This window comes from Apus apus, chromosome 1 (assembly GCF_020740795.1).
Source record: "Apus apus isolate bApuApu2 chromosome 1, bApuApu2.pri.cur, whole genome shotgun sequence".
NCBI classification, from domain to species: Eukaryota; Metazoa; Chordata; class Aves; order Apodiformes; family Apodidae; genus Apus; species Apus apus.
In genome coordinates this window covers 72,575,238-72,601,884 of record NC_067282.1, presented here as the reverse complement: position 1 = coordinate 72,601,884, position 26,647 = coordinate 72,575,238, and the positions used below count along the sequence as shown (strand labels likewise).

The following is a 26,647-nucleotide window of genomic DNA, read 5'->3' as shown; positions in this document are numbered from 1 at the left end:
CCTATCATGCAAAGAAAAACAACTTTCTTGCCAGAAGATGGTTAAAATCTGGAATAAAACTGCAATTTATATTTTGGGATATGGATGGGTTGTTAATAGTCCTTTTTACTTGTTTATTTTATGGGTAACTGTCACCTACCAAATCTGTGCATCTTCCCTGCCACACAAAAATATTTCAGGTGTTTCTCACTACCTGCTAGGTGTTTCTCACTACTATCCTAGGTGTTTTATTCTTCAGTACCATGTCTGAAAGATAGGTTTGGAACCAAAACAGAATGTTCTTACAGTTTCTTGGCATCTAGAGTAAATGAGTGAGAATGCAGATGCCCTGTAATCTCCTTGATTTATCAGATTATTTTAAAAATAAGGTTATCTGTAATATGAAAACTGAGCTGACTTACTATCTTTTTTTAATGTTGTGTCAAGCAGCTGCTCTTTGTATTACTTGACAAAAGGTAAGGTCATTCCTGTGGTAAAAGTACATTCATCATAGAGGCAAGGAATAATGTAATTCTGTGAGCTCAAAGCTGCAAAGGCGTTTTGTAACAGCACTTGGACTACTGTTATGTGAACAATTCAGTCCTTCAGAATGTACAGAGCTGTATCTTCAGCTGCTAAATTCCTATGTATTACTTCAAGTGAAAATTCTTGCCTGTGCTAAAAAAAAACAAAGCCCCAAACAAAAAAATACTTGTCCTGGCAACAGATTGATAGCAGGTGCTGGTAATACAACGGATCACCTCAGGTACCTTGGCCTCCGGAGTAGGTATAGATCAGTAGAAATCATTCCTTTGATTTTGTTTCTGTGAAGCTAAGGAATATTGACTACTGTGTCATACAAAGGTATAAGCTTAGTAGTCTGGTATTACCAGTTGTGGGTCAGCAACTGTATGGTAGTAGTCTAAAAGTGCTCTTTCTTCTGTTGCTCAGCATATGGTTATCTCTACTTTTTGGAGGTGAAAGTAACAAAAATAATTCAGAAGAGCTTTGAATCTTGATTTCTTCTTTTAAATCCTGCATTATTTTATTTTTTTTTTTAGGAAACATAAAGGGCTCGTTGTGCTTCATCTGAATACCTTTATATTCTCTGGTCTATACAGCTTAAATGGTCAAAGTAGAAGTGGTCTGAGGAGGTAATTTCACCTCTGTTACTCAGTTGGATCAGTGTCTGCTATCATCTTCTGCCATGCCATCAAGTATGAAAGTGCATGCAACTCTTTGCTCTTCCTTCCACACCTTTACTTGAGGCATAGCTCATTAGTGCAATTAAGAGTATTTGCTGTTGTGAGTCAGCAAGCCTATTTTTTTCCCCTGAAAAATGAGGAGCCACTGTAGGGCCTGGGCCCTGACTCCTGTGCTGTCTTGTTTTTTGTTGCATGAAATTGAGCCTTACCTTGAGGACAGGCTGAGAGAGCTGGGGGTTGTTCAACCTGGAGAAGAGAAGGCTCTGGGGAGACCTTATAGTGGCCTTCCAGTACCTGAAGCACCCTACAGGAAAGCTGGGGAGGGGCTTTTTACAAAGGCTTCTAGTGAGGTGGCAAGGGCGAATGTGTTAAAACCGGAAGAGGGGAGGGAGATTTAGATTAGACATTAGGAGGCTGAGACTGTCAGGGTGATGAGGTTGCCCAGGGAAGTTGTGGATGCCCCATCCCTGGAAGTGTTCAAAGCCAGGTTGGATGGGACTTTGAGCAACTTGATCTAGTGGGAGGTGTCCCTGCCCATGCTGGGGAGATTGGATCTAGATGATCTTTAAGGTCCCTTCCAAACCAAACCATTCTGTGATTCAGAGCACACATTCCACAGTCTCAGAATTTAAGCTGAGGTACTTGATCTAGAAGGAAGGGGTTTTAGGGTGCAACTCCCAGGAGATGCAGATGACATCTGTGGAGCTGAAGAGTGCAGAAGTAGTGCATTCCAAGTCAGAGCTCAGAAATAACTTGTCTAGGGTGAAGAAGTTGTAACTCTCTGGTGTCAGTCTTCCCACTGTTGAAGCTATTGGAAGGGCACTGCCCGTCATTGTCTGGAGACTTTTAATAGTTGGAGTTTTTAGTAGTCACATGTCCTTCTCTATTCTCAATTCCATTTTGAAAAGAAGCTTGAGAAATGATGTTACTTGAAGATTTACAGGAATTTGATTTCCCTTGCTTTCTTCTGGAGTCCTCACGTTACATCCTTAACTCAATTTGAATTTCTTCTTTAGTTGTACTGGTCTGTGGGAGCAGTACCCGCTTGTATTATTTCTAAGGTTCAGCTGAAATTAGTATATTATGATGTAGGCTGAGAAATGCTTTCATCTTCGAATTACAAAATGCAAATTCTAGACCATCTGTCTAGATGTCCTTCCTCCTCCCCTCCCATCTGCTAAACAGCCTACATCATATGTAAAGTGCTGCTTTCTTCAAGTTATCTTGCTGTGCTCCAGGTTGTTGAAGTATTTCCTGTCTTATGAAAGAGAGGAGTCAAGAGCTGGTGTTTTCCAGTTCTTATCCTTTCCAGCTTAGAAAAAAAACAACAAACAAAACTAAAAACAAACCCACCTTGTTGGTTTTCTGCATGATCTACACTTTGTCTACATGCTGGAGAACAATCAGGCGTGGGAAAACTGCAGAAAGTCTGCTGGTTGGATTTTTGCCAGCTAGTGGGTGGGAGGCAGTAGCACTTTGGTTCATTTGGAGTTTTGTAGATTAAAATCTGCAAAGAACTTTAGCATAAATGTGAGTTGCTTGATGATGGTAGCAGTGTAGGCAATAGTAAGCAACCTAGCTAGTTGTGAGCACATGGCACTGTAAGAGTTCTCCCATCTTCTGATCCTCCATTTCCTGTAGTAAATACAAACATCTTGATCCTACTCGGGTAGTTTTAAGTTATGGGTTTTTGCTTCCTTAAAGCAAATGTATGTGAAACTAATTACAAGTTTGGTGACATCATGTGTGTATATGTACTGGTTTTCATTGAACTGAGAGGCAAAGAGAAAAAAATTGTAATGCCTTTCTTCTCTTCTTAGGTCCTTTCCTAAGAAGCCCATAAAGTCCAAAACATGGTCAGCGCTTTTTTCCCACTGTCCCACACTTTGATTACTGCAACTTTCAATGCTGAGGAAAGTTTGATCTGATAGGTGGTAGCTATTTCTCACAGTAGTTATTCAGGCTAACAAATTGGGAGCTTCAGGGTATGTATTTAGATGTCGCTTGTGTGATTTGTTCTTTTCCCTTTATTTCGAGTTGCAAGCTCAAGTGAGTGCTATAATGTGTCTTAATTCAGTAACTAGATTGTCACTGTACTAAAATTCAGAGTTCTGAAATTAACTGTGCAAATTAACTGTGGGGAGAGGAGCATTCAACAGGCCAAGAAGATAGTGAGGCCAAGAAAGGGGAAAAATAAGTACCTTTCCCCTGACGCTCCAAACATTGAAATAAAAAGTCTGAGGGCTCTAGATGTCCTGTATGGTCATAACTTTTCCGAAGTATCTGCATTTACAGTGTAGTTATTTACCTGTTATTTGATCAAGATGACTTCTGCTATTTGTCTTCATATTCATCTGATAGATTTTACTTTATCATCTTATTGTATTGAGAGTGAATACAGTTATTCACAGAGGGGAAATAGTGGAAGAAGCTTCAAGAACTGCTAAGTTCTTGTAATGTATATTTGCTCATGAAATTTGTAGGCTATAAATTACTTCTGTCTTTCTGTTATTATCTGATTTAGTGTCCTGTACGGAGCAAAGTATGTATCTTCATTCACTCAAAGATCCAGAGATTAAATATTTTTTAGTATTTGAAGGTCTCAAAAAATAACTGGGATAATTTTCCCAGTGCTGTAGGAAGAATCAACTGTGAGCCCAAGAGTCATCTGTGATATTTTATCTGCTGCTAGTCAATCTGCTTGAGTGCAGCTCTGAACCAGCCACAGTACAGGTCCTCAGTCCTTCACCTATCACTGGAGAAAAATAATGCTGTGGTAGGGAAGAGCCAGGTTTTGTGGGATGCCAAGGAATAGGTAGGATTGGGGCAGAAAGCTAAAGGACACTGAGATGCAAGGAATGGCTGAGGGAACTGTGGTTGTTTAGCCTGAATAAATGAAGTCTGAGGGGAAACTGGGTTGCTCTCTACAACTACCTGAAAGGAGGGTGTAGTGAGGTGGGAGCTGGTGTCTCCTACCAAATAACAAGTGATAGAACAAAAGGAAATGGCCTCAAATTGTGCCAGGGAAGGTGTGGATGGGATATTAGGAAAGATTTCTTCACCAAAAGGGTTGTCAGGCACTAGAACAGGTTGCCCAGGGAAGTGGTGGAGTCACCATCCTCGGAGGTATTGAAAGATGTGTAGATGTGGTGCTTACAGACATGGTTTAGTGGTGGTCTTGGCAGTGTTGGGTTAATGGTTGGACTTGATCTTAAGGGTTTTTTCCATCTAAAATGATTCTGTGATTCTATGAAATACTGTGCTACTCTAGTTTGGCTCCTTACAAGATTTATTTGCCCAGACATTGGATTACATTTATTATTCCATCTTGCTGCCTTCAGTTTTTCAAATGTTCTTATAATGCAAATCCATGAACTGGGTTACCATGCGTTGGTAATTCAGCATTTGTTTCATTAATGTTTTATATGATTTCTTACTAATTAATCGCCTCTTAAACCACTGGAGGATTTTATAAATGCTTTCCCTACTCCTTGCTCTAGTGCTGCCATGAATGCTTACAATGGACAGGTAGCTATTTTCTCTGACTCTGTTTGGGAAAGCAAGTTGGAGCTTTTCTTTGGCTTGAAATTATGTAATCTGATCAGCATGGCATGAGCAAAATTACTGCTTTAAGGGACTGCATATGATGAAAGTATTATCTTGCTGTATAAAGATGCAAAAGCTGTTAAATGAAATTACTTTGTGTCTATTAACTCCAGTGTGCAGAAATGTCAATTTTCATGTTTAATGTGTGCGGTTAGCAACTTGGAAGACTTTTCCAAGGTGACATTCATTTCAGCTGAGGCTTAGTACTCTTTGTAGGCCAGCAAGGCATTTGAAGTTTGCACAGGCAAGCTGCTTAAGTAGTTTCTCCCTCTCAATAATTTGTTACAATTTTTTTCTGGGAGTTGCTGACATGTTTTAACTGCTGAAGTGTACAGTCAGGCCACTTAAGAGCAGGTGATCGTCGGCACTAAATCACACTAATCCGTTTAACTTTTTATTGGATCAGGCTGAATGTGCTCACAAAGGGTAAGAAAAAACATCTTGTTTGTGGGAGCAATGTAGCCCTTAAATCCTTCCATGGGAAGGGGAGGATCACATCTACCAGGTCCTTTCCAATATTAATGATTCTATGATTCTATTATATTATTCTATTCTTGCTCTGAATATCTGGCTGGATACGCTGAATACACTGGGCTCAGTTGTACGCGTGGTTCAGGTTTGTTGGATAGCAAGAGCAGCTTACAACATGTGCTGTTTTCTCTGCAGTTTTTTCTGGATACTTTGCTATCTTTATGAATTTATTGTATTTTGAATGCTATTTACTATTTTTCCTATGCAAGTTAGAGTATCAGTTTTTGCATCATTTCTATAGTGTATATAAAAAATTGTAATGCAGAGTTGACTTTCTGGACTGCAAACTTCTTGCTTGTTTTCCTTACTTTGTGAAATCGAATTTGCTCTATGCTTTAAAAAACAAAGCTTGAAAAAACACCTGCTACTCTCTGGGCTTATTTGAGATGGCAGAAGTAGTGGGAAAGATGCTTCTTATAGAAGAAGGGAGTTCTGTTCCCAGGTAAGATGAAGTATTCTACCTCCCACCTCCTCTTCTTCCCCCCCCCCCGCCCCGGTAAAGAAAGAGAAAATTCAATCCTGAAAAAATGATAGTGTGAACTAGTTTGACTAAGAATCATGTTTCTAGTGACCTTTTAAATCTCTTGTTAATCTGGTTTATCTTGGAAACACTGAAGACTGTTTAATTCTACACTTAATTGCAGATGATGCAACCATGTGTCTGTTTTCCCAGTGCTATAATCACACATCCTTACTCTCGTAAAGGCATCTGTTCTGCTGTTGTTGGTTTCTATTTGAGTGGAAAGTGTTCTTCAAATTATGAAGTTATGCATGTGTTGAATTCCAAGTTGCAAGGCACAGTGTTCTGCAGAAGAAAATACTACAGGGGGTTAATTGGTCTTTTCTGCATCACGGAGTTCTGATGTTACAAAGGCAATGTTTAATACAAGGAATTCAAATTTCTTTTTTTTGTAACTAATTCCATCTAAAGACAGTAGAATCCATGGCAATTAAAGTATCAATGAGTCTTTGAAAGAGCCATTCTCCAGTAAGCAGGAAAATAAAAAAGAAATATTGCTAAGAATTAAACAGTTCTTAGAATTCAGTTTTAATACTGTATCTAGCACATTGCTCTATTTTAACCAGTTGTTAATCTGAACTGTTAAAAGTACTCGTTTAGGCACTTAAAACCAGTCAAGTCGATCTATAAATTGATATACTTGTTAAGTTGGTCCAGATCAGTGTAATGTACAGTTCATACATTATGAATATTTTGCCTGTTTGTGTGTTAAATTAATTACTAATTCTTATCTCAGATGATGGAAGAGAACTTACCTGCACTGCAGTAACTGTCACCCTGATAACTGAGAATTTTTTTGTGGAGTCTCGTATCTTGTCTGGAAACTTAATGATCTTGAGGAACCAATGTTGATGGAAGGATACCAAGGTATCTATATATGTGATATCTATAAACTGCTCTGTGAAGTGGGTTATCAATTGTCACTGCTGTCATTTCAATATTACCTGTGAAACTTTAAAACAAATGGCTGGTGAGGTGACTGATATTCCAGTGGCAGTTTTCACAAAGCAGTTATGTTATAACCTTGTTGCATTTTTTTTTTTTTGTAGTGCTGTTGCTTAACAGAATGATTTGGAATAATTAGAAGTTGTACTGGTAATTAAAGGAAGTTCTTAAAAAACCAAACATCAAACCCCACCAAAAAAATGCTGACCCAAAACCAAATTTAAACAATCCATCACCCCATCATTCCATCAACCTGGAATCTTTGTCTGAATTTCAGCTGGTCCTGTGTTGACACTGCAACATTTGATAGCTGCTTGCTGGCCAGAGTAGGTGATGGGAGCAGTTAGTGGACTCAAAGTCAGATGCCTGATGATGATTTTATTCCTGTGTCTTTGTGAAACTACAGAATTTTTGAGATTGTTACTAACGCTTAAACTACATATGGACCCCAGATTGTTGGTTTGCTGAAGTTTTTATAGATCTGTAGGTTTTTATATGTTTACTTTGGTTTCAATAAATCACATGAGCACTAATTTGGTTCAGATGTATTGCAGTTTATGCATAGTGATTTTCTTGACACCCACTCTCCCCTCTTTAGACATAATTTGCTCAGAACAGCATCTGGCTGTCACACTACTGTGGGACTAGATCATCCAATCTACTGCTATTACAAAGAAAAATGAGGCTTGACATATTCGTGTCAATTTGGCAAGATGCCTGAATCATTATGCTCAATGAAATATGTGATGTCTGAAGTGGTAATGTAACCTGCAGGAACCCTTGCAGGAGGAGCTTAAGGCACTGCAAAGAAAATGCCACCTTTCTTTGGTCTGGGAGGTTCAGATACTGATGCAAGTCACCTGATCAATCCCCAGCAGAAGATTATTATTTAGTCTAGTAAGGTATTTTTTAATTCAGAATTTTTTGTACTCTAGAATTTGTTGATGGTGATCCTGGAAAAATTTTAAGTTTAATTGAGTTTCAGAGTAAAAAAAACCAAGGAAGTTATCTCTGGAGCTTCCTTTCATACAGTAACAAGTAAACAAACCAACAACCAACCAAAACTCTGAAGTGGTGTCTAATTTTTGAGTAAGTTTTACTTACTGTTTGTTTTTTATTGCCTTGCAAGTTTGTCTTGAACTTTCGTGGGTTCATAGTATGGAATTTTGAGGAAAAAAGCAAACTATGTAATATTTTTAGTGTTCTCTAACTGGAAAATATGTGGAAGCATAAAGAAATAAAAATATTCCTGAAATGCAAGACTTAAATTTCATTTTTCTGGCTGACTTCTATTAATGAGAGAAAATTCTGGAGCCTGTGTAGACTGTAAATAGAATTCGTCCAAGTTGCCTTAACTGCCTTAAACTGCATCAGCCATAACCTTGCCTTACCAGCTTTCAGGTGGGTTCAGTAACTCTTAAAATAGAGTGCCTTTTGAGGTTCAGAAAGCTTTATATGTACATCAAACTGTTAAAAAGCATTTGTAGCAGATAGTTTCGGTTTTATATTTTATTTTCAGTTTCTGCTTTTGCTCTCCTTTTTATAGAATTGGTCACTTTCAGCAATCTGACCCCTACAGTTCTTCGGTTCAATGCTCAACAGTTGAAATTAAACAGGGCTGTGAATGTGGCAAGTGCTATCCAATAGCTGTCCACAACATCTAATAGCAGTCCATGACATCTGAAGCAGCATCACCATCTCCTCTGCTGTGTGAAGCTGGGAATGCTGGTAGGGGAGGGAAGGAGGGGAAGAGTTAGGTGGAAGTGTAACCCAGAGCTTTTCTTATGTTTCTTTATGTCACGCTGTTCTTCTGATCACAGATATCCTTTTCTCCAATCTTTTTCCCATAAAGGCGTGGTCCCAAAACATGTGGTGGTGACAGGGGGCTAATATTGTGTCATCTTTTAAACCATTCAGAATGATTGAAGTTTAACCTCTGAGAAGCAATAGTAAATAAAAGCCTCCATAAGGTTTAATAAATCCTCTAGGAGGGAGGCTACATTAGGCTTTGACAGCCATCTTAAATACCATGCTTTGTGGTTTTTATTTAATCTCCCATCCCTTCTTTCTGGAATCCAAACTGCTCATGGCTGAAGGTGATAAGTTCATAGGGGAGGGAGTTAAGGTTCTGTTTCTTAGTCTGAGTACTTGATTATGCTGCATCTTTGCTTCAGGATTGGAAAGAACTTCCAACTCCAACATTAACTTTCATGCATGACAGTGGCTGCAGGATACAACCTTTTACCACAGATTTAATCTTCAGAAATAGTCTTTGTCTATAAAATTGCCATGGATAGGCGTTCCTATGAGTCCCTGCTGGCCTAGAAGGTATAAGGTAGGAAAATACCTGCCTCATTTGAGTGGGCTGAGCCTTGATTTTGCTGAGTCAGCATATTCCAACTCCCATCTTTTTTCTTGGCTTTGTACCATTTTGAGTCAATATTTTTCTCTAAAATGAAGCTAGTGTCTCAGCAGTTTCACTGTTTTTCGTACCTCTTGTGCTCTAAAGCCATGAGAGTAATCTCTCATGAAATACCAGTTTGTTTTTGGTAGTGTTGAGCCCAAGCTCACACTGGACTTAGTCATCAGGAGTTGAATCTCTTGGCATGGTGATCTTGGGACTCCATGCTTGTTTACTCTGGACCAATATGTTTGAAGCTTTAGGGTCTGAACTTCTTAAAAGAAAAAAACAAACAACAACAAAAAAAGCAAGCAAACAAAAAAAAACACAAAACAAAAACAAACAAACCCCACAAAAACCAAACCAAACCAAAAAAAACACAACCCAGGAATATTTTAATTGCCTACAGCCAGTGAAGGAGAGAGTTATGTGCTATTTCTAGTTCCAGAGCTTCCATTAATTAAATCAACAATATTACCCAGTTTTAGGATAATCTCTTAGTTAGGTACTCTTCTGTAGTGTACAGTATTGTTAGGGAAATTACCTATTTATTTATTTTTTTCATGAAAGAGGTAAGGAAGTTGCCATAATCGCCTGAGCTGATGAGACAGATTTTAATTTAATCTTACAGGGATCATGCATATAGACTACGACTGTCCATGAACTTCATTTTGGCTACTAGGAATTCATAAAGTTGACTGTGATGGTGGTGGAGAAGGAAGAAATTTTACTTTATATGCTGGATGTGTATGTGATTGTATTAAGCAAATTAACAGAAGATAACGCAGTGTGTACCGTGTACTATTGATAACGCTGTCTGAGATTCTATTGATGAAGACAATTCAAAGATAAAACTGCTGAGACATTTTCTTTCCCTAGTTTTTCTGTTGCTTTAGATGCATGTTCTGTGCTACAGTACTTCTGTGTGTTTTCTGTCTTGGTCATGTCGAGTAGTTTGTGTCCAGCTCATCTGCTGTATCTATCTAAAGCCTGTATGTAGTCTGTAAAACATTTTAAAATTAGAGTGTGTCACTGATACTGGAAATTGGACTTACAGCTATTAATCAACATTTCCTTGCTTTAGTTTAATCAGTTAATTTTATCATAAGTTCTTGAAAAGCATCCATGATAGTTCTAGATGTATGTACTAGTTGTACTACTATACTAGAGTTTTAGATGTGAGACTGAAACATTGCACATTTGTTGTATTTGGTTTCACTTCTTTCACTGACAATGTTTTTATTGCAAATGAATACTGACAAAGATCTGCTTAGCAGTTCCTGAAGGATGCCAAGTCATCTTTAACTGACTTAATTGTAGTGTGTAAGAGTAGTTTAATCATCACAATTACCTCCTTTATACTCTTTTTGCCTTCTGTTACATTTACTGTAGCGATGCTAACATCCTTACCTTGTTTATGGGTCAGTCATTCTTTAAACTACATGCTAGATTTTACGAACCTAGTTGGCTGTCAACAATACGGTTTACACAGAAAACCGTGCAGTTGGGAAGGTGTCTTTTTCAGAGTGAAGCTTATCACTCATGCTCTGCAGTTTATTCATGTGTGAGGAAATTCTGCTGCGTAGTTTATGGTAATGATATCTACATCCTTGAAGATACTCAGAAGCTGTCTGGACACGATCATGGGCAGCTAGCTTTAGGTAGCCCTGCTTGACCAGACAACCTCTAGAGGTCCCTTCCCACCTCAGTCTTTCTGTGATTCTGTGATGGTGACTAGATTCCCTCTGACATGCAAAAAAACCTGCTTTCCATTTTCATAAATGTACTAAGCAGTGTGAGCCTTGCATTATGTTTTTTTAAGTGGGGAGTTCCTGATACAGTGTTGCTTTTTGGGCCTTTTCTAAAAGGGGAAAAAAACCCAACAAAACACAACATGCAATTAGCCATCTCTTGAGTAAAAGTTGTGTAGTTTATTAGCAGGGTGGATTATTTTATTGTGGAAAGTTACTGAAAGGACCTGTAAGGTTAAATAATTTGTCACACCATTGCCTTTCATCCTCTGCTTTAATGACAACGTTGAAGAACTTCAGGAGTAATGAGATACAGTCAAATCTGCACTTCTCCACAGAGCAAAACTGTATGTCATGATTTCCAGGTATTTCATGGCTCCGTCTTTACTTACTGTTTTGTCTGATTTGCCAAGCAGAGAAGTGAAAAGCTTTGCTTCTAACCAGTCCCAGAGATGCCATATGGAAGAAGAGCTTTTATAGAGTATTTCCATTTTAATCCAATATTACTGTAAAAGTAGAACTACTCCAGTCTGTCCTCTTACATGAAATCCTTTTGAATCACAGTATATAATAGGTATTATATATATTTGGTGTTTTTCTGCTTCAAAATAAATAAGGATGGTATTTAACAACAGAGCATTGCCTGCAGCTCCTATCCTGTTGGGGTTTTTCTCATGACATGTCACAAAATGCCTTCTGAAAGCAAATGATATTCTGAGACAGAGTTCAAGTTAGTATTTTTTTTTTCTCTTGTTGCCGTATAATTGTTGCAGTTTCTGTGAAGCAGGACTACTATTTTAAACTGCCACATAGAGGAAAAGGAGTGCTGGTGATTGCCATGATCCTGACAATCCTGTGTCTTTCAGACTAATCAAGTGCTGTTCCCATGCCCAGCAAGACTACTTGCTTAGGACTGGTGCTGGATTAGTCAGGAGAGTTGTGCCCAACTAGTTCCTAGTGGTGAGAGGAGCAAGTCAAGAGGAATCGGTGTATATGCATATGGATTAAGCTGCACATCCCTAGTAGTGGTGTTCCCCTGTAATGAAGAGCTTGTACCAGTCTCATGTAGGTAGATCCCAGGGTTTCCCCTCTTCTTCCTCTTGGAGCTCTTTGCCATACAACATTTTAGTGTATGGCTTGTGGCACTATGCAGGGTGACTACTATTCTGATTTTAAATTCATTGATGTGCAGGTATCAATATACTATGTAACTATATGGTAACAGTTACAGGTGGAGGAGGATGTATCTGACCAGTATGTGTGAACTTCGCATAGGATGTTTAAAGCACTGTTGCTTCCTGAATGTGGAAAGCAACTCTGGCTGGGTGAGTAAAATAGCATTATGGAAATGTGGCAGTTTGTGTTGACAGAACATCTGCGTGAGGGTAGTCACTTCCTTAGAGCTCTGTAGAACCTGCCAGAGGGTTTCCCATGCAGAGAAGTCTAGTACCATCTGCTTACCTGAAAGCTTGCCATCTCTCAGTCTACACTATGCACTATTTTCTACTTTGCTTTTGCAATAGCCTTTCTTTCTTCATGTGTGTATTTGCTAGCTGTCAACTTATTTTACATTTGAACAATTGAGAATTTTTAGACTAAGACCATACTCTTATCACAGCTGTTCCTTTAAGTTGCTGACTTTCTCCAGCTGTTTTTCTTCAGTTGGTGAGAGTCTTGGGGTTTACTGCTGAAAATCAGGCTGCTGGGAAGACTTGTGTAGGAGGGAGCTACCATAGTTAACTGTGGTACCCATTTTGAACACAGGCAGCAGGAATAAGATGCTGCTTCAGTTAATATAATTCTCATTTTTCCAGTTTAGAGATGGGAAAAGGGAAGGAAGTACCTGATTAGGAACAGGAATCTGGAGGGCCTTGGTGGGAAGGAGCAGCAATTAATTTATTTGTTTGAAAGCTGGAGATGGGAATTGCACGTGAAGCAGAACAAAAGGGGGTGGCATGACTTTGAAATAGTGCCCTCTGGTTTCCTCCCCCTTTCCTGAAGTAGAAAAAGATCAGTGTTGTCTGTGTCATAAGAAGAGGTGGGCATTGGTTGATCAAGATATGAAAGACTCCTCAGAGTGGCAGTGGGCAGAGGAGACATTTGATGCAAGATCATGCTTAGTATTAGTATGCTAATGCTTAGTACATTTAGGATGGTAGAGTGGCTCTTACCTGATGGAAGAAGCAATATTGTTGGGATAAACTGGAGGAGAGGAAACCATACAGCTGAGGTGGGAATGGGTAGGGTTAATGGCCATATAAGTTTGTGTGCAGGAAGCCTCCTTATAGGTTGAGTTTTAATTTAACATCCCTGAACATGCAGGTCTGTAACACTTGAAGCTCATGTCCTATTTCTTTATGCCCCCAGCATTTAATCTTGCCTATATCCTTACCCCAACAGTGGTGTTTGGGTAGCTAGCCAGTTAGGAGACCTGAATTGGCCTGAAATGATCAGTGATTTTTCAGCTGGCTCAGCTCACCACTGGCTGGCTGCCTGATCTCCTGAGTACCAGCATAAGGAATAGGCAAGCTTGTTTTTGTAGAGCAACGAAAGCCCTGAAACTTAAAGAATTACTCACAGAGAGATGATGATGAGCACAAGGCATGTAAAGTTGTAATATCCTTTATTATGTAAAGCTGTGTTACTGTGAACTAACTAGCTGGTGATCAGAAGAGGGAGAGGATGCATGCTAATGTTGGGTAACTCTTACTCATGCAGGGCTATTCTCTTACTAGTCCACACATGTGGCTTCTCTACCTCAGGTGTTCAGTGAAGACAGTGTCATCTGTCTGGAAGTTGGGTTCCTTCTCAGGTTGTCAGAACTTCCCCAAGCTTAACTTGCCATGGCTTGTGCTTGCATTGGTGACCTCTGCTCTAGGTGTTGTGTGGGTTTTCCAGTCAGTTTGTTTACCTCACCATAACTTTATCCAGTAGTCCTCAGTTTCCAGCAGATCCTTGGTCCTGTTACTGCTGGTTTTGACTGTTTGCCTCAAAGTCCTAAAGTTAATTTCTTTTTATACCAGTCACCTTAAAGCTACAATTTACACATCAGTCTCTGGCAGGCTCTGTTAAGGGAAAGCTGTATGGACTCATCCATAGAGGGAAGATTGCTCTTCTTTCTTAACCACTGTTAGCTTTGGCTCTCATCTGACACCCACCATCAGCTCATTCAGCGAGCTAACTCCATGCAAAAAACCTCATGACAAACCAATGGCCAGAAGTGCACTACCAAGCCCCCAGATAAGTCTACTAATGTTAAATCTAATAGTGTTAGACCATTGATCAGTTTACCACCCACTGACAATGCTGGAGCTGGTGCATGGTTGAGTGGGACCTTTCACTTGGCAGTAGCCAGGTGTTAATCACCTTATATATAATGTGAAACTGCAGCTGGAGAATCTTTTTCTTCTTTTTTTTTCTTTTTTTTTTTCTTTCTGCTGCAAGCTATGTGTGAAACCCTGTCAAGGTAGTTTTCTCTTCCTCTGTGTCGACCTACACAGTAACTGATAGCAGGAGGCTGTCATCCTGAATTAGCTCAAATGTTAGAGTCTCTTCTGGATGTAAAGCTCCAATCATATAATTTTGAAATACTGGGATGTTAAAATCTTTGTCATAATTTTTAGTGATAGCTGCTTCTTGGTTTCTTTAAAACACATCCCACTGCTCCCAAACATAATTCTATACAGCAATTGTCTTTCGTCAGCAAGGCCAAGTGCAAAGTCCCGCACCTTGGTCGGGGCAATCCCAAGCACAAATACGGGTTGTATGGAGAATGGACTGAAAACAGCCCTGAGGAGAAGAACTTAGGGCTGCTGGTAGATGAGAAGCTAAACATGGGCCAGCAATGTGCACTTGCAGCCCTGAAAGCCAACTGTGACCTGGACTGCAATAAAAGAATTGTGGCCAGCCAGTCAAAGGAGGTGATTCTCCCCCTCTGCTCTGCTCTTATGAGACCCCACCTGCATTATTGTTTCCAGTTCTGGAGCCCCCACACAAGAATGACATGGAGTGAGAAGTAAGGTCTAGTGGACACTTGTAATCCTCTTGGTTTTCAGGTGTTTGAATATATTTTTTTAATCTAAAATTAGCCATGTAAGTCTGACTAATTTTAGGATTCTTTTTAATATTGTGAAACTTAAGTAGGACCGTGATTTTTCAGGGAGAAGTTGCCATCAAAGCAGGTTTGCATTTATCATTGTGAAAAATTAGTGTAAAAATTTGTATAAAATAAGGAAAAAGAAACAACTTTTCTAAAGACTGTAGCATGATGACATCTGAGAAAGATGAGCTATATGGAAAATACAGTGATGCTTCAGACTCCGCAGTAGTTTTTGTGATCTATGCCAATTCATGGAATGCACCACTTTTGCTTTCATTCTTGGCTTCTGTTGTTGGGTTTGTCTCTTTGGGGTTTTTTTGTTTGTTTGGTTTTGGTTTTTTTTCCCTGTTGGAAACTTAGCTTTTGGCAGTAATAATAGACTAGACATAAAGTAATATTTAAAAGCTTGATGCTGTGTAATGGGAGTGCTCTGGTTCCTTTTATTTCTACATGAGCATATGCTTCAGTATCTGATCTGGGCCATCATTGTTAGCAGGACTACTTTTTCCTAGATGTAAATGTGCTTATTTGTAAAGATTCCTTCTTAAATAGGAAGCAGAGATTCCTTCTTAAATAGGAAGCAGAGATGATGCTCTGTATGAGAACCCAGTTTTGTGTAGTTGCTTTCTCAGTATCACAAGACGATGGTTTTTTTCTGTCTTGATCAAACTGTCTCTTGTATCAATAAATAATACAGCATGCAAGATATTGCTGTTGCTGTATACATAAAAACTTTCATAACAGCAATATTTCCAGCTACATAGAGTGGTTTATAGTAGAAAATTCTGATATTTATAATAATTAATTGTAGTAGGCGCCTGCAGTTTTGAATTAAAATTATTCTGCTAGTTTTTGGTGCTGTTGAATCCTGCATCAATATAACCTCTTTGTTTCCAAGTGTTTGTTCTTTCTATCTTGCTAATTTATAAATTTTTATTCTACCCAGTTATCTTGTTCAATACTGATTTCCTTTTCTATTTCTTTTTCTTGTCGTCTATATGTATTTTCCACTTCTGCTTCTTGTAAAGTTCTTCCATCTTTATTACTTAAAAAAAAAAACAAACCTGACTCAGTGGGGTACTTGCTGGAAAGGAAAATTTGATGCTCGTCAGTATGGTACTGGGAGACAGGAAGCAATTTAAAATCCTTTCAACACTGGATAGGTTGCAACATTCTTCTATTCAGGTTTTTTGATAAATCATGAAGAGAGTTTAAATTTCATAAACTTTTAGTAAGACTTAGGTTTTTCGGTGTCCTTTTTTAGAAGCAAGATTGATTCCTAAAAAAATATTTTTTCCACTGTATTAGCGTTGTAAGTGCTTTGACAGTCAGATTTAAGACCTTGTTCTGCAGGAGCTTAATATTCTGCACAGAAGTAATTAGCTGCAGCTGTTAAATGAAGTTTCTTTAATCAGCAAAAATTCTGAAATAATGCCTGCTTTTGATTATATGTTAGTGGCTTGAGGCAAATCTAATTGTGTTCTTTTACACTATATAAGCAGAAAGAGTCTAAATGAGAAGTCTGATAGATCTATAGTGATTGAAAACTCTACATTGTTGTACTTTATGCATCTATTTCTTTTCCTAAAAAAGTGATTTCATACCTGAATGGCACCAGGACACTAAAAATTGAGTTTGCTTATATGTAGTTGAAAACTTAATAGAGCGTTACATGTAATTTGTATTTCTCCTTTGCTCCTCGCTAATGAAAATTGCATTTGTTGTTGTTGTTGTCTTTAAAAATGCATCCAGTATCCTGAAATAGTTGATGTGATTCTTCTGAAAATCTGTCTCAGCTAATACTCTAACTACAAAGGTAAGAAATTTCATGTAAGCTTAAAATGCTTACGCTTCTACTGCTTGCAGTCTCTAGTGACCCTTCGTAGCATTGACAAATGACTGGCCACTAAAATGAATGCAACTGGTGGAATGTTTGTAGAAAACATCTGCCTTTATTCACTTATAAATCTTAAGCTGACAGTACCAACTATGACAGTGGTTTCAGGTCCCAAGAAAGCCATTAACTTGAGCTTCAGGTTCTCCTCCTTTTTGTGTTGATGCTTGGGATCACTTGACTGCTGTAGACAGAGGTGAGGAAAAAAATGCCTGTGCTAGTGGTCACAACACTTGTCAAAATGTCAAGATAATTTTTTTTCCTAATTCTGTTCATGTTAATATTCATAACTTAGGGAGCACACAATTCCTTAAGGATGTATTTTTTTTTTTCCTTCAGAAGTTATACATGTTCTGTGTTTGTGACATCTATACTGTTGTTTGGTGGTTTTTTTTTTTAACTGGAAGTTATGTTTTGTCCCTAATGCTATTGTGAAAGAAAATAGGAGATTTCTTGTATGTTAATGCCCTTTTTTAATGAAGTATTTAATTGGATGTATTGCCTTATGATGATTTATGAGGATTCTGGCTACATTTCAAAATCTTATAGAGGGTATCTAACCTTGCGAGGGATTTTTTAGCTTTTGCGAAGGGCTTGCTCTTCATGCGTAAGGGATGTGCTTCATTCAACTCTTCACTCATTTCTGCGAGTTCTGTATGCCTATTCAATCTGTGTTTTTTTTAAAATTCTCTCTAAATAAAGTCACCCAGGGTTTTGATTGTCCTCATTCGGGAGCTGCTTCCAAAGGCCCTGCCTAAATTACAAGACAAAGGAAAACATTTGGGTAGAGACAGATACAGGAGTAACAACGAGCAATGGCCTTTAATGATCACCATGGAAATCTGTGAATTTAACATATTGGACACCTAGAAGTGACAATGTTTTCTTTATCTTGTGCCTAGGAAAATACATATAATGAATTATGGTTTTTTTGCAGAAAAAAAAATATACAGAAAGGCAACATAAAATTGTCTTCCTAACAATTGCTGGGTGAACACAAGGTCAAGCTCGAAGGTCTTGTAACTATGTGGGTTAAGAAAGACTGCATTTAAAATATATGGAAAAAGAAACTACAAAAAATTTAGGTGTAGTCAAGTTCTAGGAAATGGGAAGAATGCCCAGACAAATGGCAGTTCGGGCAATGGAGAAGTTTCCATTGCTGAACAAAAGCTGTGGGAGGAAGATTAAGACTTACATCACAGTTCATTTGACTTGAAGGTGACACCCAGCTATCTACAAAAAAAAAGTCAAAGACTCAAGTTTTGGTTTAGACAAGAAAGCAGATCTGAAACAGTATCTGTGAGCTTCCATCATAGTGATGAGCATTTTTGAGAGCAGTGATGAAGGTGGCTCAAGGCCCAGATTCTTGGTCCAAATTTGGCTGCAACGGAAATCAATTAGGGACATTATTTATTGCACAGAAGCGGAAGGAAGCTTTGTTTGGAGGAATTCTACGCGGAATTTAAGAAGGCGTATTGAGAATTAAAGGAAAGTGCCTGTGTCAGGGAGTTATCTCTCTCTTCTCCCTAGCATAGTCCAAATAAGTTAAATGATGAAAGCGAGAAGAACTGATGTTCAGTTGTGGCCTTGACTTTGTAGAAGATCAGGAAAGCAAGCTAGCAGAGCCTAGGTTGGTAAAATAATAGTAAAGGAAGGCAGGAAATAGAAACATGAAAAAGGTTAAGGGGAAGTGCAATGATGAGGAAAACTTACGGAACTGGATGGAAGGATGTTTGAGGAGCAGTTCTCATGCCATGCACAAATCTAACCATTGCTGGAAATAATTTCTACTGTCATGTTCGTCGAAAAGAAACCAGTCAAGGAATCTTCAATTTGGATTAATTTTCTGGGTAGTGAAGGTCAGTATATTAATATCCAGTGTGCTTGTGTGTCAAGAATGTATATTCTGCATATTTTAGGGGAGGACACAGTGGGGCTGTAACATGTGGATACTATAAAATAGTGCATGCTGCAAGATTGGAGGGAAAAGCAACTTTTCTATTTAACATGTGAAATATTTTTTAGGCACTGGCTCTCAAATATTATTTTTTTTTAAGTTGTGCCTATCTTTTGGTTTCGCTCTGTCTCTGAAAGTCTCTGGTTGAAGATTAAACTTGACAAAAGGGTAAGAGTTCAGAATTTACACACTGTGTTGTTTTGTTTTTTTTTTTCTGGATAACAGACTTACATAAATATTTGTGCTTTAGCAGTTCCTGTCTACCTATTTGCTGAAAATACGAATGATAATAAACTTACTGTCCCTTTGGTATAGTGACCCAGTGCTCTGCTTTCTAGGGTGAGGGAACAGTTGCTGGTGGCCAGTTTTCTTGAGTCTATTCAAATTTTTCTTTCCTTTTTCTGATCTTGAACCTTATGAAGAAGTTGGGAAGCATTCTTTATTTTTTGCAATTCATTTTCTAAAGAGACTATTTTGTCACAGCAGTTAGCAGAGACACTTTAAAAGTCATTGACTTGGCAAGCAAGGCTTTAGTAGCTGTTAAGTTCAGAAGGTGCACAACCTCATGCATAATTAAAGTACATTAAGTTTTGTTTAGTGATTCAGTTATCAAGTGTTATAATTTGGTCTTTTCTGAATGACACTGGTCGTGGACGCTTAGAGAGTATACAGAGTTCCTGCATAGGCAGCTTCAATGTTTAATTACAGCAATTGTTTAAAAAGCTTGCACCTGTGTCTAGTTTCATATTCTGATTATTAGGTCTATTTATGGTTCTTGCTAGCAAAAACAGTCTAATCACAAATTAATAATATTGCTTGTTTTAAAGTAGCTTCTGCTGTAGTTTCATGGTACTTGAACCTCTGTCTTGAGATGTTAGAGTAAGCTGTTGGAATGACTAGAAGAAAGCAGCAGCTTTCTGTTTAAGATTTTTTGAAGGTTTACTCAAAATACTTTATTTTCAAGACTTGACTTACGTGACTTGGGAGGAGGAGTAGTCATATGGGGAATCTGACATATTTTTGCATATGTGATTATGCTGGGATTCTTCCCAATCTTATATTTTTAGATCCTTTCTAAGGTCTTCTAAGTATTTGAAGGTAGCATGCGGAGGTCTCTTTCTTGTGTTGCGTGGAGGGTTTGTTGGTGTTTGGGTGTGACTTGGTGGGTGGGGGGTTGTCAGCTGCTCAGACTTTTCCAATCTTTGAATTCTCTTGACTTTATTCTGTATTTTCACTTAATTCTTGTTGCTGAAGAAGTCGGAAGAAACGTGGTATTGGCATTTAGGAGTGTGATTTTTCTTCTAATGGGTTGTATACTTGAATATATTTGGTAAAATTTCTTCAGCTGAAATGTAGAATATGACATTTCTTGTAACTCCTGCTGTTCATCATTGGTAATTGCATAGAGAATATGTGTTTGCAGAAGATGATCTTGTACTGTCTCCTGTAAACCCCCTCAAATACTTGTTGACCTTTCTCTTCATCTTACTGTTTTCTTACATTTGTCTCAAAATGCCACTTCCTGGAAGACTTTTTTTTCATCTCTGAGTCTGTTTATTTTATTCAAGCATTTAGATATTCTTCTGAGTGACTGAAGTAAAGCAGATTGTCGTTCAAACCTCCTTAATGACTCTAATTGGATTATAGTGCTGTAGAAATCAACAGCTTTTGTATGTGTTCCTTTTTGTATTGGTTCCTATGGTGTAAACAGATGTGTGTTCAAAAGTTGTTTTCCAATTTATAGTGTTCCATTGAGTCTGAATCTAGAAATAGATGAATGATAGAGTGATGAAGCGTTTATTATTGCTGTTGTATGCAGCACCTCGGACTCAAAATTTACAGGAGAGGTAAAAGCATAGTCTTCATGGCACTTGATCTTGATGATGCAAATATTTGATATGCCTCTTAACCATGAGTTTACCAAAAATACTTTTATTAATGAGTAAAGCACAGTCATTGTAAAGCATCCTCTGCAGATTAGGTTAATGTTGGACAAACCCCAAACATCTTTTTTTAAGGTCTGAGACACATTGTTACTCTCTTGTTTTTCTAAAAAGTCACGTTTTTCAGTGATGGCTGGTCCTTTGCAAAAAGAATTTCAGTGTCTCCTAATAAAATGTTAGTAAATCTAGTCAGAGGGTAAAGGTTGTCACTTGTCTACAGAAACTGAGTTTTGAAAATGAGAAACAAACCTTCAAAATACATTATCCCCATGCCCCAAGTACTGAAGTATTTTGATTCTTGAATGTTCAGTAACACTTCCTATTTCTCATTCTCTGTAAGCCATCTCTTTGGCTCCTGTCCAGCATGCTGTCTTTTGTTAAGAACGTGACTGTGAGGATTGGTGTCTTGTTCTGGTGACCTCATTCTCATTCCCTCTAGCTGCATCTTATGCAGAGCCCTCTTCTAACCTTGGAAAAGCTTTCCAGACTGCACATGGTTTCAAGTTGTTCAGTTGATAGAAATTTTCAGCTGCTTTTGTTACTGAATTGAGCACATTGCTGCCACAACAGAATGTGAGTAACTTTTGCAGGAATGCAAGAAAGTTATTTTCTCCCACAAGTGGGTCATAGTAGAAGTAAAAGTTACCCAAAATGGTTATTACTTGTATTTTCTTTATTTAAACCAGTCTTTTGTCACTGTGCAAGTTGTTTCTTTGGTTTACAGTTAAGGAAGGGAACGACTGTTGCTGTTCAGCAGTGTTTATGAGCTTGGATTTGATAGTTATAGAATCATAGAATGTGTAGGGTTGGAAGGGACCTTAGTCCAGGCCCCCCTGCAGTATGCAGGGACCTTTTTAACTAGATCAGGTTGCTCAGAGCCTTATCAAGCCTGACCTTGGATGTCTCCAGGGATGGGGCCTCAGTCACCTCTCTGGGTAACCTGTTCCAGTGTTTCACCACCCTCATTGTAAAGAACTTCTTTCTAATATCCAATCTAAACCTACCCTGCTCTAGTTTAAGGCCATTGCCCCTCATCCTATTACTACATGCCTTGTAAACAGACCCTCCCCAGCTTTCCTAGAGCCCCTTCAGGTACTGGAAGGCCACTATAAAGTCTCCCCAGAGCTTTTTCTTCTCCAGGCTGAATGACCCAAACTCTCTCAGCCTGTCTTCATAGGAGAGGTGCTCCAGCTCTTTGATCATTTTTGTGGCCCTTTTCTGGACTCATTCCAAGAACACAATGTCCCTGTTGTGTTGAGGGCTCCACAACTGGTCAAATAGTCAAAGGGAGTACCTCAGTATTACATTTTTTAAAAAATTGTTTGGAAGAAATATAGATGTGACATGAGTCATACTGAGAAAAGTGGCTGAAGAATTTCAGTTGGAATGCCTTTCAGTCAGTGCATCTGTTAAAAATGTTGTATTTCTGGTACTGAAATGTCAAAAGATGCTGCTGTGATAATTTTTTTAAAATGCAAACCTAATAGCACAAGAAAAATATAAGGACTAACAAAACACTCTTTGTGTAACAATGCCTTTTGCTGAGAGCATTTATGTAACAGTACTGTGGTTTTCCCACTGCATCCAATGCACATTGGTCTGTAAACTGTGAAGCGATTTCAGTGAGGTCAGATTTCCATAGAATCATACAATGGTTTGGGTTGGAAGGGACCTAAAAGATAATTTAGATCTAACCTGCCCTGCCTAGGAGGGGACACCTACCACTAGACCAGGTTCCTCCAAGCGCCATCCAACCTGGCCTTGAACACTTCCAGGGATGGAGCATCAACAGCTTCCCTGGGCAACCTGTTCCAGTGTCTCACCACCCTCAGAGTGAAGGATTTCTTCCTAATATCTAATCTAAATCAAATTGAGAATAAAATATGTGCCTAAAATAAGACTCTGAGCTTTTGAGCCCAAGCTATAGACTGGAGCAAAGAAGTGTATACGTTTTATTTAAAAATATACCAGATGTTTATGATATAACAGTCAGGGCTAGTGCTCTGGGCATTTGAACTGTGAATTTCTGGGACTAAAAGCTCAGTTTATTGCACTTTGATATAAAATCAGCTCTCCGTAGGCAGTGGACTGTAACAGTAATAAAGCTTGCAGAAAATGAACCAGTGTGGTGGCATTGCTCTGATACTACTCTACCAGAACTCTATGCAAGTTATTGTTAGTTTCATTCTTTGACCTTTTTTTAAGAAAGTTGAAGCACTGCTCTATAATAGACATTACATAATCCTGATCTTTGAGATTAATAAAAACAGTTCTATTATACTTGCAAAGCTCAGTAGGATCTGTCCGTACCCTGAGGTATTCCAACACAGCATCCCAGTGATTTACTTGAAATTTGAATTGGAAACATAATCAGGTTATCATAGATCTTGCCAATATTTTTAATAACCTTTGTAGGTTATAAATAATACCCCCATTTCTGTATATAGAACGATTTGTGGTTTTGTTGTCAATGTTTGGTTAACAGTTGGCAATCTTGGGTGTAGTTTTTCTGTAAACCTTGAATTGGCTTTTAATTGCAGTTGGACTGGATGATCGCTGTTACGTCCCTTCCACTTGAACTATACTAACTCTCACCACCAAATGGTGATTGCTCCTTTTCATTGGTATGTTTTCCATATACTGGAAAAAAGATACAATATAGGTCAACTTGGTTCCTCCTAAAAGTAGTTAGGCTAAGCTTGGTATTGATTTCATGGCTTGCTTCTTGCCTGCTTTCCTGTTCATTATCCACTGTCTTCTCCTTAACGCTCTTTGAGGAAAAAGTACTTATGCTTATGGGAGGAAACAGGGAGGGAGTGTCTTGTTTTTTGTAACTCGGGTTGTTTTAAATCCTGACAACTATTTTGGCTTACATTAGTCATTGAGCAACTCTGTATTTTAAGGAAGCTTGAAAAGGTTGTGTTATATTGAGAGTCTGATGCATATCTTTATGATGCCTTGAAATATTTTAGGACTGGAATGGGCCGTTCTTGTCTGTTGCTAACATAACCTCTTATTTAGCCCAGGCTTTAAAACAGCACTCTCCATTTCATGTGAGTGTCTTGAAACTTTTACTGATCATTAAAGATCATGATGGAAGATAACACTTGGAACAAAGTTGATGTCGATTTTGTTGACAGCATCTTTCAAAACCAGGCTTTATTAGAATCTCATGTGTTCCTCTTGTGAGGTTTATGGACTGTACTGTTTGGAGCAATAAGTTTTGAATTCAAGATGAGACATGCTGTGGTGGGGTTTGCAGCTCTTGCAGCTCACACTTCATTGTTAATAAAATAAGTGCCTGTGATTTTTTTTTTGTAGTGGTTACTTCAGATCCTGGGAGGTTCTGTGTGATGTATTTATTAGGCAAAAGGCGAGGGAGAGCCCTGCTGATTGATTATTTTTTTCTTAAGTTAATGACTGCTAGATGTGTCTCTGCATGCATCCTGTAGCTGAAGTATGGGATGTAGGGCCTTTCTTCTCCAAATTCCTGAGTAGACAAGCAAAGATGCTGAGATACAATCTACAAAACCCCTGCTGATACATTTTTCTACAGTAGTGTTGCTGATGCATGCTTCTTTTGGAGTTCATGGCAAAAATAGTGTAGGGTTGTGAACTAACAATTCAGTAAACTTACATGAATCAATACAATTACTTTGAGTAAAGCAACATGGGCCATGGCTTCTGTTTTGAAGCTGCAGTGTGTTTATAAGCAATGTTTTTTTTAGTAATGAGATGCTGACTAGCATTTGTGTCTCTAGAGAAGAAGAGGAACGTCTGAGAAATAAGATCCGAGCAGATCATGAAAAGGCTCTGGAAGAGGCTAAGCAGAAATTGAAGAAATCCCGTGATGAGATTCAAGCTGAGATTCAGACAGAAAAGAACAAAGTAGTGCAAGAGTTGAAAAAGAAAGACAGCAAGCCACTGCCCCCTGTTCCTTTACCAAATCTTATAGGGATAAACAGTGGAGAACCAGCAGACCTGGATATCCAAGAGAAGAGGAACAAAATTAAAGAGGTAAAAATTATGATGATCTGGTCCTTACCTGTTTTTGTATCTGATAGCAATTATTTATATGGTGTTTAGTTGCTGTTATGATTAATATTAAAAAGCAAACAGGACTATGGATTATTTTAATAAACACAGTTAAAAGTGCACATCAAGTATTAATGGACATCAGCATTACTGCATGTTTTTTTCTGGTGTTGTGGTGTTAATATTTTGCTGGATGACAGTTTAAAAACTATTTTAAGGGTTTTTACAACTTAGTGGTATGGGTTCACAGTGAGTTTGTCATTAACATGTAGAAGAGCAAAAAGTGTATCTTTAATGCAGAGCCTGACATTGTCAGGTTCCATTCAAAGAACGGGGTGTGTTAATGTTTCAGAAGGTATTTCTAAATGTTTAAAAAGTGGATTGAAAAGACAGGAAAAAAAATTACCTGCTGCTAAAATGTGCAAATTACCAAACTATCACATGCTTTTCAAAATAAGCTTTAAGTGGATCTAAAAAACTAGGAGTCATTTAAGTAGATTACCTCACTTACCTGTAAAACATTAAGATATTGCCTTAGACTTCTGGTTCTGTGGCAGTCTATGCTACAGAAATTGCTGTTCCTGGTCTTATCTTTTCCACCCCTATTTGGTTGTGAGATTCATTGCCCTCTTTTGCCCTGGCAGTGTCCGTTTCCTTTTATTATTGTCAAGCATTTTTGAGTCTGTACTGCTAACTAGTACTGCAGAGACATTGTAGGCTCTTATTTTTTACTTTTATTCCCCCCTGCTATCTGATTAGTTTTATGCCTTCCAGTTGCAGGCAGTGACACTGGAATTAACAGACAAATACAGTCTGCCTATAGGTGGCTTTGTAGCTGGTGTCACCGCAACGATTTTGGTGGGGCTGATTGACAGGGCTTTCAACTGGGTTTGAAGGAGGAGGGGGATGTAACTGGACATGTTAGTCCCTGGGTGTAGTAGTCCAGCACTTGCGTGGCAGTGTACTAGCATTTTTGAGAATTGCCTACCACCCCTCAAGAGTGAAAATTAAGTGCTTGAATCCCTCTCTGAAATGCTTATACACCAATGCACGCAGTAGGGGGAATAAGTTATCTATAGGACAGCAATGTGCCCTTGTGGCCAAGAAGGCCAGTGGTATCCTGGGGTGCGTTAAGAAGAGTGTGTCCAGCAGGTCGAGGGAGGTTCTCCTCCCCCTCTACTCTGACCTAGTGAGGCCACATCTGGAGTACTGTGTCCAGTGCTGAGCCCCCAGTTCAAGAGGGACAGAGATTTCCTTGAAAGAATCCAACAGAGGCTACGAGGATGATTAAGGGACTGGAACATCTGTCTTATGTGGAGAGGCTGAGAGACCTGGGGCTTTTTAGTCTAGAGAAGAGAAGACTGAGAGGGGATCTGATTAATGTGTACAAATATCTGAAGGGTGGGTGTCAAGAAGGAGGGGCAAATCTCTTTTCAGCCATGCCCTGTGATAGGACAAGGGGTGGTGGATGCAAGCTAGAGCACAGGAAGTTCCAACTCAACATGAGGAAAAACTTCTTTACTGTGAGGGTGGTAGAGCCTGGAACAGGCTCCCCAGAGAGGCTGTGGAGTCTCCTTCGCTGGAGACTTTCAAGACCCACCTGGATGCATTTCTGTGTCATGTGCCTTAGATTCTGTGGTGATCCTGCTCTCACAGGGGGCTGGACTTGATGATCTCCAGAGGTCCCTTCCAAACACTAAAATTCTGTGATTCTGTAAAATTTGAGTTAGCAAGCAGGAGTGGTTCAGGCCAGGGGTAGGCAAACACAGCCTCTGTATTTA

The 26,647-nt window shown here is 38.7% G+C and overlaps 1 protein-coding gene across 2 annotated transcripts in view; it reads left to right on the top strand.

The window, feature by feature from the left end:
- MAN1A2 (mannosidase alpha class 1A member 2) overlaps nt 1-26,647 on the top strand; it is a 149,689-nt gene that overhangs the window by 3,910 nt on the left and 119,132 nt on the right. Inside the window, exon 2 of one of the 2 annotated variants that reach the window (XM_051608433.1) lies at nt 24,593-24,848. The exons of the other annotated variant lie outside the window; for it this stretch is intronic. Within the exon in view, the coding sequence (XP_051464393.1) occupies nt 24,593-24,848 (256 nt within the window). The remainder of the gene's footprint in view (nt 1-24,592; nt 24,849-26,647) is intronic. 2 annotated transcript variants of the gene reach the window in all.